The sequence below is a fragment of the Coenobita brevimanus genome, chromosome 23, assembly GCF_032717465.1.
Source record: "Coenobita brevimanus isolate Jiangsu-jjx chromosome 23, ASM3271746v2, whole genome shotgun sequence".
NCBI lineage: Eukaryota > Metazoa > Arthropoda > Malacostraca > Decapoda > Coenobitidae > Coenobita > Coenobita brevimanus.
This window is the reverse complement of record NC_136976.1, coordinates 4,597,975-4,611,523: the sequence shown is the minus strand read 5'-3', so window position 1 is coordinate 4,611,523 and position 13,549 is coordinate 4,597,975. Positions and strand designations below refer to the sequence as shown.

Genomic DNA, 13,549 nt, shown 5'->3' with positions numbered 1-13,549 from the left:
TACTTAAGATTCTGGAAACTGTCTCCATCCCATCCAGAACAATGATGTCATGAGACGGCAAAAATAGACATCTTCAGGGTCAACAGATTAATAGCATACAAGATGCCCAAGTTCCACATGTTGAAAAAATAAAAATAAATAAAGAAAGGAATATTTCATGTCAGATTTTGTGCAGTGAAAAAAGAAGAATAATTTAGGTACAATCAAAGACAAAAGTTGTGTCCTGAAATTTGATAAAGTCAGCCGGTGAAAGGCTCAAGTTCTGGTGTGCTCTGCTTTGTGTCATATGGATGGTTGGTAGCACTAACATGATTTGCCACTGGCTCCAGATGACAAAACCTGTGGATGCCAGCATATTTTTTGGTAACTAAGTGAACCAAATCTATATTGTAATTTTCCTGACTGCTACTTTTACTTTATATATGAACATTTTTTCATCTGTCCTCTTTTCATGCTATGTCAGCAACACTACAATTCAATTAGCTAAAGACATGACCAGAAATCAGTTCTACTTTATTATTAATTGTCATTATCTGTCAGTGACCTCAAACAAAACTGTGCAAACTATTCTACATATGAGGACAGACTTACTGTATAACAATAATCAAATGTTTTGCTTAGCGATGAAATGAACCCAACAAGCTGAAGTTTGAACACATACGTCTACTTTGTTATCCATATGCATCATTCAAGGTGCAATTCGTCTCTTACAGAATAAGTACTACAGTACTTGAGGTACTACCATCCAGTTTTGATTATTTCTTGGTCCTATATTGGTGTGGTAACACACAGGCTACCTGAACGATAATTGCTCGCCATTGTGCCTTCCTCTTGAAATAGTTTAATCTGCCTTTCCAAAGTTCTGTTTACACCGAATGTTTGCACTATCTGTTTGGATTATCCCCCCTCCCCTAAATAATGGTATATCATGCCCTCTCTCATCTTCCTAGTAGATGGATGCATGTTGTTTGCCCTCCATACTTGATGTTTTGTGATAAGATGTAAGCTGTAACTGCCAGGCTATCATGACCTGGCCAAATACAGTTTACATTTCATCTCTCGGGATCCAACAGCTTTTGTGAATGGATATCAAGGCTTTGAAATTTCCTGGGTTCATTCATACCATCAACAGTAGATATGAAGCTTGAGGACAGTCAGGCTGGCCAACCATGAATATGTAACTGTGGCTCAGCTCTCATGATATTTCACGTGTTACACTTAATCTTTACACAAAACAGCAACATGACTTTTGTCTTTAATTGTACATATGGAGAAACAGAACATGTACACAAAGTAAAGAAATATGAAAACAGCTTAGAATATCACTCAAAATTTGTCCAGCAAAAAGTAAAAAAAAAATAATAATAATAATAATAATGTTTGAAGAACCAAGGCAAAAACAGAGTACTGGTAATATGAAAAATAATAATAATGTAATATTGATATAATTTTCATAGTTTAAATAGACAGATGAGGCTGAGCAACGGGAAGGGGGAAGTAGTAGTTACAAAATTAAGGCATGTGAAAAAAGTATGTTTGAAAAAAGGCGATGGAGTATTCACCAAAAAATACTTATTAATTTTACTGGTAGGTCTATGATGAAACAAAACAGGGCTTATATTCTATGAGGGTCTGAGTTTAGTTCCATGATGAAAAATTATACATAAGAAGGAAGGTAGAGGATTAGTTACAGAAAAATACTTACCATACTGACTTTAGTTCTGCAATGACGAAAAATATATACAAAGCAAGATGAAAATATTCATGCTGATGAGGTCAGTTAAAGTTTTGCAATTTAAAAAGAAAAGAAAAGAAAAAAAAGATACATGGAGGCTCTGATTTAACCTTTGTGATGTAGGAAAAAAGATTGAAGGAATATTTAAGCTGATGAGGTTCTGGTTTACGCTTTGCGATGAAAGATATATACACAATGGAATATTGTAAGTCCCAAGAGGTTCCGCGCAGCCAGACAAAATACTGTACGTCTCAGGAGGGAGGGAAGGAATACAACAACAAACAACACAGACATTTACAAGATGGCGCTAACTAGGCGACGACGCGGCAGATCGATCACAGTTTACATAGGCAGAAGAGGATGGGGATGGCCGCCCCGATTGCCACAAAGACAGGGAGCATGGAACTGGTGTCGTCGGAGGCATAGGGGTCCGGCGTTCGGGGTCCGCTGGGTCTACGCTTGGCTGACTGGTGCTGCTGCTTGTTGTTGCTGGTGTGGGGATGCGGGTGGGAGCTGCTCGGGTGCACGGAGGGCATCTGGCGGCTCTCCTCGGTTTCGCTGTCCAGGTCCTCCTCACGGGGTAGGGGTGGTAACTTGGGGACGTCTGGTGGGGGTTATTTATTGTTAGATGTTGTTGTTATTGCAGTCATTATTATTAGCATTAATATTATTTGATGGCACATTATTATTATTATCTGATAGCTTACTCTTACTATTATTATTATTATTATTACTGTATTTGGTAGGTGGAGGCACTCACCATCCACTCACTTGATGAAGTGCTGCTCTCGGGTGACTGCCCTTTCCTCTCTTCCTTCCATCTTTCCTTCCTTCCACTTCTGACTTTCTTTTCTTCACTCTCTCTCCTCTCCTCTATCTATGGGTGACTCTACACCGAGTGACAAACCAAATGGTTTCCTGTACACCAGGGAACCACTTACTACACTGGGTGGTAACCATATAACCAAATAATGGCACCTGGTGATTTAGTGGGTAATTAAGGCACTCCAATCGGATTGAGCCAGTGAAGGTTTATATCCAAGGGGTGGCTGGGGTTTACTGCTCATGTAATGCCACTCAGGGATGAGTGAGGCTGGTCACTTTCATTTTAAATGTCACGACCAACTTGCCTAGCCCCGGGCTCCCAGGCTCCTCGTGGGGCAACACTGGATTAGATATTGATGATGATGATTATTATTACCTGATGGACTGAACGGTGAGATAATGTGTGGATCTTTCAAATGGACCATCCAAGGGTGGAAGAGGTTGGATGATGATGATGATGATGATGATGATGGTGATGATGATGATGGTGATGATGAAGGTGTGTCTGTTGCCCTAATAATAATGAGGGTGATGGTGTGTCTGTTGCCCTAATAATAATGATGGTGATGGTGTGTCTGTTGCCCTAATAATAATGATGGTGATGGTGTGTCTGTTGCCCTAATAATAATGATGGTGATGGTGTGTCTGTTGCCCTAATAATAATGATGGTGATGGTGTGTCTGTTGCCCTAATAATAATAATGGTGATGGTGTGTCTGTTGCTCTAATAATAATAATGATGATGTTTCCAGACACTATGACATGATGCACTGAATGGTGTGGCATCAAAACAAGGGTACATGTGCTGTCTGTAGTGTTATCTAATCTGTGTGAGTATCAGGGTATGGATATCCCAGGTCAGAGAATCAGGGAAATGATTTAATATTTGTAAATGTTGGTGAAAATATTCTATCTGGCACATGTATGTGAAGTATATCTATAACAACCCCCCCCCCCTTTTTATATCATCATCATATCATTCTTGGGGCAACAGAATCATCACTTCGTCATCATCATCATGACCTTTTTTCTCAGGTAAGGATGGGATGAAGTAGGATCCAGAAGCAAACTTAGGGAAAACAGAAAAGCTGGAGAATTATCAACACAAACACCTTCCCTAAAGTTTTAATCAATCTTTCAGTTACTTTATCATATCATTCGGTGAAGAGATATGAATAAAAAATGCAGTAAATTAAGGAGGCTTTCTGCAACTTATTTTTTCATAATTTTTATTTTTTTTTTTTTGTAATGCAATCAACAAGAAATACAGGGATGTGTAAAATGGTAATGAGCAAAAATTTGATATACATTTTTGTATTTATTGGGTGCTGAAAGTGAGAAGTGTTAATGGTAGGGGTTGAGTTGAGAGAGGTAGACTGAAAAAGACCTGGAATGAGGTCATTGAGTGTGACCTCACGGATAAGGGACTGCATGGGAAAGCTGCCAGAAAGAAAGAAGTATGGAAAGCCCCCATTAGGTGACCAAGGCCGATGCATGCAAGCATGTTGGAACCTTCATAAATGAACGAACAAACAAACTTACCATCTAGCCTTCCTTTTATCACAAATATCGCATTGACTTTTGGATTGTCTTTGTATCCCTGGAAAAAGAAACACTGCATTAATTTTGACTCAACATAATTAATAATACAACATATTCCCCTTGCAAGAAAGAATGTACAGGAGTCCCCCCACTTTAAGAACAGGTTACATTCCTGAAAAACCATTCGCTAAGCAACAATTCATTATGAGAACCCAGAATAACATGGGTTAAATGGAGTTTGGTTCCAGGACCCTGATTTTTCCACCATCCACCCATATCAACCCATTTTTTGCTAATTTTGAATCAATATTTGTGTATTTCAGGACTCCACTGCAGGGTCACAAGCTTAGATGGTCTTTATAGCCTGTGGAGACGATGTATTTTCCCCTGCCTTCTTGACAGCCTCTGCTGATTTAAAAATTGCAGAGACCACTGATGGGGCCAGGCCGTGGTGTCCAGCTATGGTGTTTGTAGGGATGGTTCAGTCAGTGTGATCAATGACTATCGTGTATCATCTATTCATATCCTACTCCCACTGCCACACCTACACCCACACCAGCAGACTGAGCCATACCCACCACACATAAGGTACCTTAATGAGTTTCTAATGGTGTGCTACATACAGACCATCCAGTAACTGTCTTACACAGTTCTTGACTTTTGGAAATCTGACTTTAAAGAAAGCTCTTATAGTGCACTTAATATGTACATGTACAGCTAGCCTACTGCAAAATGACTTAGGACCTCCCCCCACAGGGTATTAAAAAACACAGATATCATAGTATATCACAATGTTTGTTCATGAAATGCCATTCATTAATATGAAATCATGTTTCCCTAGTTTTTCAGGACCAGGTGGATGTGTTTTGGCATGGAATCACTTAGATTTCTAAAATAATCTATGGACATTTCTTTGCACCAAACATATGCCAGTTCAGTCTTGAGGTTGTCCAGATTGGGTGTCTTCTTCTCTGCCATGATTTTCATCATCTTTGCCCAGCAGTTTTCTATCTGATTTAGATCCAGACTGTTGCCAGGCCAGTCGAGGACCTCAATCCGATTATCCTGAAGCCATTTTGTCACCTTTCTTGACTTGTGACATGGAACTCAATCGTGCATGAAAAAGTCGCACCCATGAATAGCAAAAAAGTTTAACAAATGATCTTTTTGAACTTGAATGTACCAGCCACCATTCACCATCAAGTTCTTAGGAAGAAAGTAGAGGCCTCCCCTTCCCATTTCACCTGAGAAACACCCCCATACCATTACTGTTTGTGGGTGTTTCACAGTTGGCACCGTGTAAGCAGGGTCATATCGACTATAGAAGGCAGGGCGACAAACTTTGGCAGAATGCACCTGGAACACTTGAAATGTGCTCTTATCGAAAAACATAACTTTTCTCCACTCATCCGATGTCAAGAGTGCATACTTCTTGGCAAACTGAATGTGCTGCTTCTTCATGCGGTCAGTGAGACGCGGTTTCTTGGCTGTGGTGTGGCTTGGCAAACCCAGCTCCTTCTCCAAGCGGTGTTGGATAGTTCGAATTGAGACGTCTTGTAACAGTTAGGGATGCATTCTCATCAATTCTGCTGTTGTCAGTCAAGGTTCCCTCTTCAGAAGCATATCTTTACCTCTGGAAGTTGTCCTCCTCTTTCCATCGCCATGCTTGTGCATCAGGTGGCAGGCCACGCGCTGCAGCAAGAATCTTCATGACAGTTGCCTTTCTGCGTCCAGTACATTCACAAATCGTGTTGATAGGGACATTATCCTGCCTCCATGCAATGTTACAGACCCTCTCATCCCTTGAGCAGTACTTTCCAGGCATGACAACTCTACTCTAGGAAAATAACAGGGCAAACAGTAATGCATACAAAAAAAGATGGAGGTGTAAGCTCAGAGGGACAGCAACATATACTCCCACTCTCGCTTCTGAGCAAGCAATGATGTGCTGAGTGTTTCACCACCTCCTGCCAACACCAGAGGAGTTGCCAGTTACTTCATGCCCAAAAAATTCACTTGGTAGAGGTGGAAACACAAAGCAAAGACAGATAACTCTCTCATAGCAATTCTGTATGTAGGTCCTGAGTCAACTTGAGGTGGGTGTATATTTATTAGGTATGGTACTGTTATAGTATACAGTACATTTGCTTATTAATAATGTGGGTACAGAATGTGTATTGAATGATTACACAGATATAATAAAGTATATCCAATTTGTGCAAATTTTGACATTCACAAAGCTTTCAAGAACAGAACCCAGGTTTCATCTCTGAAAATAAAAAGTAATCAAATGTGGATTTATCTGTTGTAGAAAGCCCTTCCTGGCATCAACCAGTCTCTTACTGATGCCAACAACAGCTCTTATATGTCTAGAACGATATCGCCTAACAATGGACCCTTACACTCCTGATGGGGTAACATAGCACTGAATGATGAATGAATGAGTGGAACAACCTTAAAACAACTTTACATGTCCAATACAAATTTTTCTTCTCTTTATAACTCCTACTCACCCAATACTACTCAGGATGATGATGGTAATTTTTCAAAGCTTAACAGCACTGGGATTGTCTGGAGTACAACTAAAAGTATAACAAATTTCCAATAAAAGAATAATTTGAATAACTGTTCTTGGGTAAAACTGTGGAATCACCATTCTGTTTTTATTCTTCTAAGGAATGAAAGCAGATTAAAAAAAAAAAAAAAAACTTATATAGTGTACAGACAGGATTTCCTAGTTGCAAATGGTCCAAGGGAGAATGTTAAACAATGGACAGTGCTGATAAACAGGGAAAAAAATATATATATAGGCCCATCAATATATTAAAAATTTTTTGGGGTCAACCCAACCCACCCAGCCAAATCTACCCTAACCTAACCTAGCTTATAGTAACCCAAACCCAACCACACCCCACCCCAACCCCACACAGCCTATCCTCACCTCAATCCAACCCAACCCACCCCACCCCACCCCACCCCACCCCACCCCATCCCACCTAACACAGCCAAACCCAACTTACCTTGACAAATTCCACTTTAAGTTTGGTACCCCTGAGAGAACTTTCTTGGCCACCAGCTGTAAGCCGATGTCCAGCCACGGAGAAGGGAATGTACTCGTCATGTGCCACTCCCCGACCCACTCGACCAAAGATGTCCAAGGCTGCCACCGCTACTATTTCACCATTCAGCATGACGTCAAACACCTGCAGGTTAGGGTGGAATGAGGGATAGGCTGAGGAGTATATATGGGACAATGGTTTGGGATGGAATGAGGGACAGGTTGAGAAGTATCGTATATGTGGGAGGGTGACTTCGGAAGGATCAGGGACAGGGTTAAGGTCAGTATGAGATGGAGGGACTAAGCTGAGATGTACATGTGGGAGGGTGATGTGGAAAGGAATGAGATACAGTACTAAAGAATACTGCATATGAGAGGGTGGCTTGAAATGGAATATGGGACTGCAGTTAACAGAATATGGGACTGCAGTTAACACCACTCACGTTAAAATTTTCACTCCCAGCCACCACACAATTTCCTTAAGCCTGGCAAAGACCCCCTTGAAATGAGGCAATTTATAAAGGCTAAACTGACCCACCTATTACAACAAGGCTTATCTGCACAGAATAAAATTGTCTGAAGACACAAAAGACATTCTCTGGTCAAATAAATAACTTCATCAGTCAAGTTGTTGATATTTTTCATGCTTCTGTGGAGAGAGAGACCAAGAATGAGATGAGGGGATGGAGTGAAGAGATATGTGAGAGGAGGTGTGAGTTGGAGGGGGGGCAGCCATACGGAAAAGAACAGTTGGCAGCATGAAGGAGATTTGTTTGTGGCTACCCCTTACAGGACTAAGGCATCTGGCAATACACAGATAAATAGATATATAAACACAGAAAGACAGATACAGTAATGATGCCCTTTTCCTCCTCCTGCCATATTAATAATAATAATAGGAGAGAGAGAGAGAGAGAGAGAGAGAGAGTCACACAGGAAGTACAGTACAGAAGAGACAGGAACCCCACATGATAATACAGATAAAATAGAAAAAAGAATGAAAATAGTTAAGTGGCAAATTTCCTGGCTTGCCCTGGATACATCATCCACTCACTTGATGTACAGCTGCCTACATATTCCTTCACCTTCATTATTCTTTTTCTGTCTGTCCTCCTCACTTCCAATTTCTCTCACCCTTCCTGTCATGTTTTATTACTTCTCTTTCCACTTCAGGTGGCTCTACATTCAATGGCTAGCCAAATGGTTTCCTGTAACCCCAAAAACCATTTACAGTACAATGCTGGGTGGTAACCATATAATCAAATAACAGGATGATGTGAAGTCTATTATGGTACCTATGTTAACTGGATGGAGTGAGACAAATGCAGCTTCCATCACGGAACCAAACCTCCACAATCTTCCCCAAGCCTTGCTGTGGTGAGGCATTGTCTAGCATAGGGGAGCATCAGTTCACTATATGGAACAGCCCAGCAGTGACTGTTGCTTGCCAACAGGTGATGGATTTATTGGCCAGACAGATCAGGATTACTCAACAACATCTGTATTTCCTTAGCTTTTATTCTGATAGACTTAGGAGCTTCCCTAGCACCTCTTCCATACTATACTCCATTTCACCAAGTTTGGCACCATCAGTGATGTCCTCAACACCTGTAGTGTTCATGTGAATCATTTGCACTATGTGAACCTCTACTTATTACCCTGAGAATCAATATAAAAGGCAATACAGAAAGGTATATCTAGCACTGAGGACCCTCATCTATGCTGCAGGTGTTGAGGACATCAATGATGGTGGCAGACTAGGTGAAATGGAGTATAGTTTATATCTGTGTAGGCTATGTGCAAGTTAATGCCTTCAGCTTGATGAGGTCTTACTTGCTTCATTCTTGCCATCTCATGACTTTATTCAATTCAGAATATTTGGAACAGAAGTTAGATGTGGCCTTTTTTAACTCCTTCCCTACACTCTTTTTACTCTAGCCTAAAACTGCTATCTCTCCATCTCGAGTGCTGAGTTGTAACAGCAGATAACACAGCAGTAAGATGTCAGTCATGAAGACATGGTATGGAAAGGTTGTACTACAGTTGTATTGTCTTATTCTACCACTGAGCTATGTGAAATAAGCTGCAAAAGGATGAAAATCTGGACCAAGTTAGTGTGAAGAGAGTATACCAGGGTGCTCTCGTAAAATGAATAAATTAATCTCTTAGCAGTAAGAATAAATATCATGTCCTTCAATTTCTATCTATTTACTGCCAGATGCCTTAGTCCCATAAAGGGCCACAAACATGCTGAAAAGTGCAGGAAGAGGAAGTGGAGTGTTTGGGAAAGTAAGAGAGGTGTGGGAGGATAAATTTGCCTGGAGGCAGTTCTGTTTTAGCCACCCCTTGTCCATGTGCTTCCAGGAGGCAGCAGTTTTAGATGATGGTGAAAAAAATACAGCCACAGCAAAAGTTCACTGACACTTCTCTGATGACTGAGGCAATGGGCGCATGACAAGCAAAGACTGATTGTTTGTGGTACCAATATACAGAGCAAAAAAATCTGAGGAGGAAGGATACTATGTCATTTAAGAAGGAATATAAAATATGGAAGACAGGGCACACTACTGGAAGACAATTGTTGGCAAAGTTGAGCTCATGGCTGTACATAGTTTAATAACATAAAATACTACAGAATATTCTTGTTTTTGGAAGTTATCTTATGATCTTCAAAATATGGGACTTTTGGCATTTCAATAATCACAACCACAAAGCTTAAAATTTACTTGCTATTTCAGTATAATTATGTTGTCGGGCAGAACGGGTATCTCTCTCTCTCTCCCCCCTTATCTCCTTTCTCTCTCTCTCTCTTTCTCTCCTTCCCCCTTATCTCCTTCCCTATCCTGTCCCCCTATCATTCACTCTTCCTCCAACCCACGTGGCTTCCATCTCATTTCCCATGTTGCCTGACTTACCATAATATTATAGCCAGCGAAATGTTCATCACCATCACCTCCACCAATGTCATTACCATCACAATCATCTTCATGTCACCACCAGCAACATAGTCATCATCATTACCAAAATTACAGTCATCATCACTACCAAAATTAAAATCACCACCACCACCATGCTCATTACTACCAAAATTACAATCACCACCACCATCACACTCATCACTACCAAAATTACAGTCACCACCACCATCATACTCATCATTACCAAAATTACAATCACCACCACCATCATGCTCATTACTACCAGAATTACAATCACCCTCACTAAAATCATCTTCATCCAATATCCCACTTATTCCAATGATGTGGGCAGGATCGGGAAATAGGGTAAGGAAAACACAAAAGCACGAGAAGCTATCACCAGTCATTACCAGAACAGTCTACCTTCTTTCCACGGCACCTCCTGCTGACAAGCTAAACATTGTACTCTAGTGTCAATGTCTTGTAATGGGGAGATTCCTTCATGCAGTGATATTTGTGTAACTGGATGAAGTCTCTCATCCCCCTCTCTGTCCCCCAAAAGAAGGATGGTGGACTGCAGGAGAAGGGCAACATCAGCCTGCAGTCTACCAAGTTCACATTCTGATGAGCTAGGGGCCACAAAAACAGCAACAACAACAATATCATTACAGCTCAGCATTTAACATGGAATGATGGCAATTTCTGCCCAAGGTCAAGAATATAAGAGCATCACCAACCTTTTGATCTGGAGCGTTGAAGTAAACCTCGGAAAACTTGAGTACCAGAACATAGTCACCGTCTCCCTTAAGTGGAATGTCATACCCAAAGGTGGAATGGTGGTACCGCTCTGTTTGGTATAGAACCTGGAAAAGATATGAACCTTAACTCTCTCTGCAATGGACACACATATAAGAAATGACAACATATTAACTTGCAACAGACAGACATGTACACTGTATTTCACTGAGGAGGTTAACAACAGATGATACTGCCAATCATAACCACAATACTGCATTGAAGTTTAATGATGTTTTATTTACTGTGAAGATACAGTACCACAATAAACACAACTTCAATATATGAGTATAATTTCTTCCAGTAGAAAGGATCTCATGACACAGTGATTTCAAGATCCATCAACTGCTAATTAATAGGCTGAGAATATCCAAACAGTTAAAGGATAAAGAAAACTATAATTCACATGGACATAACAGTATCTGGATATGTACAGTGCTAACACCAGATGGTACTGTTAAGCCATGAGAAATTCAAGCAGTAAGTAAAAAATTAAATAACTAGTTGTAATGGACACTGTTAGGATGTGTGTGGGCCTCAACTCACCTGATCACCAGGGGGCACTCTGCCAATCACCAACTGTTTTCCGAAGTCCGACGCTGTGCCAATTTTGCCGGTGAGGGGATCCTTCTCGTATCTTACACCATAAACGTCTATATGCGCCTCACCTCCTGGAGATGAAAAAAAAAAAAAAGTATATATTGCTATTTATACATAAGTGCCTCACCAAATGATCGGATCTTGAATTTGGCTCTCTCTTGTATTTTGTTTTTCTCTTGGAAGGAACAATAATTGCGGGTCCATGGCCTTTGGTTCCTCCTTCCTTGCATAAAAACAAGGGGGGGGGAATCCACAAATTATCATTCACACCTTAGGATGCCAGGGTTAGCTGCGAAAAATGTCAAGATTAGATTCGGGGGATGCCAAAGTTACCGGTAGGTCCAAAGAATGCCTAGGGCAGGTCTGAAGGCTGCCATGTTATTATATGGAACCTGGCACTGATTTATAATTCTCCAAGCTTAATAAATTTGCTATTTTGAAAGTTGGCTTGGGATTTTCTGTTTTTCAATCTTTTCATTTCCATAATAAATTTGAGTCCTGTGTTTTCTATAATGTGTGTGTGTATTTCTTCCTGACTAATAATGCTTCTCCTTACACTTTCCTTCCTTCACTTTGTTATCATAACTTCCCTATGCTTTCCATCCTTCATTATTCCTTATCTTCCTTCTGCTTTCCATCCTTCATTATGTTTCCCTATTTCCACTGTGCTTTTGCATGCTCACTGTGTGTCCTACACTCCACTGCAATGCCCTAACTTCAAACTGTTTCATCAAATTCACTGTAATATCTTACCACTGTACTTAACCTCCACAGTTTCCATTTCACTAAACTTTGTGCTCTGCTACCTTCACTCTTCCTCCAAAACATGCAGTAATAAAAATTTCCTTCAGAACTACTTCACAAATCTTACCTAAATGAATGGTTATGGTTCAAGTGGAAGAATAAGGATATAGCAAAAGCTGTGAGCACCACTTGAAGGAGCAATACTCAATAACATTATAAAAAATCGATTACCTAATTTAAAAAAAAAAAAAAAACATAACCCTAAAGTGTTCACTGAAACTGTTTGCTTTAGCAGTCTCATCCTCTCTATCTACAGACCAATAATTTCAAAGAGCAGCCAAATTTATGTTGGCCTTTTACTTTTCACTTACTCCAAGCTCCCTTACCTAACTGTCCTCGTCTATTCAAACTTTCAACCTCATTTATGTTTCATTAATGTAAAAATAACATGATATCCACAACGAAAACAAATAAACTGGCCATAAAAAGCTAATTTATGTTTATGTACAGCCAGCTGATCAAAGTGTAAACAACAGCCAAGTGGCAAGTTACACCGGGTTCCTCTCCCCCCACCTCCATCCACATATAATCATCCCACCTGCATTCACGGCATATATAACTTCCCCCAGGCCGTGAACTGCGAGGAGACGAGCCAACAGCAAGAAAATGCAAGGTAGGAAGCGGGACATGGCAGGATAGGTCGAGGCTCCACAGGTTTGTAAGGCTGTCAACACGGCTACCTGTCGTCTGCTACGTTCGTCCCTTTACCTTTTATTACCATTTCATTATGTATTCCCCTTTTCTTGGCTAACTTTTAATGCTGAGTTTGAATTATATTTTACATTGCAACTGCTTTACATCCAGTTTTTGATCAGTGACGGAGGTAGTACCTAATCGCTGCATTTCTTTGGCGTGTATATTGTGCTAAAAGAATCACAAAACACGGTGGCCCACGCTGATTGGCTGAATTTTCTCGCGTATTTTGCAGTGTAAATAAAAATGGATTGACGGTACATTTATATGAATAACACCCATTTTCGACTGTTATGCAAATCTTAATACTAACTTAGCAAAGTTTTATTGATCCGCCGTCTGATTTAAACTAGGGACTAGGAGGCAAGATCAGGCATGGCAGAAGCATTTGGCCAGGGTGGCACTGGCCACCTCTGAAATATGCTTGGCCACCCCAAATTTGCGGTGAAATATCACTGGACCTACCGGACCCAACGTATAGGTTTCTCTTAGGACCACATCATAATTAAGCTTGGCCAACCTTTTTCTAAAATCTGATCAACGCTCCAGACCCTGAGGTTCACGTCTGTATCGCAGTCTA

The 13,549-nt window shown here is 40.5% G+C and overlaps 1 protein-coding gene across 1 annotated transcript; it reads right to left on the bottom strand.

Annotated features, from left to right (window-relative positions):
* Positions 1-2,070: 2,070 nt before the first annotated feature.
* LOC145392947 (malectin-A) lies at positions 2,071-12,905 on the bottom strand. The gene is made up of 6 exons (XM_080267235.1): positions 12,815-12,905; positions 11,419-11,543; positions 10,815-10,940; positions 7,122-7,304; positions 4,102-4,159; positions 2,071-2,339 (listed from the first exon to the last, which is right to left on the bottom strand). The coding sequence occupies exons 1-6, from the start codon at positions 12,903-12,905 to the stop codon at positions 2,071-2,073; spliced, it is 852 nt and encodes a 283-aa protein (XP_080123361.1).
* Between the last annotated feature and the right edge of the window lie 644 nt (positions 12,906-13,549).

Coding starts and splice junctions, on each gene's coding strand:
- LOC145392947 (XM_080267235.1), bottom strand. CDS start 12,905: ATGTCCCGCTTCCTACCTTGCATTTTCTTGCTGTTGGCTCGTCTCCTC. Junction 11,544..12,814: donor TATATATGCCGTGAATGCAG/GTGGGATGATTA, acceptor TTTCATCTCCAG/GAGGTGAGGCGCATATAGAC. Junction 4,160..7,121: donor TTAAAGTGGAATTTGTCAAG/GTAAGTTGGGTT, acceptor TTCTTTTTCCAG/GGATACAAAGACAATCCAAA.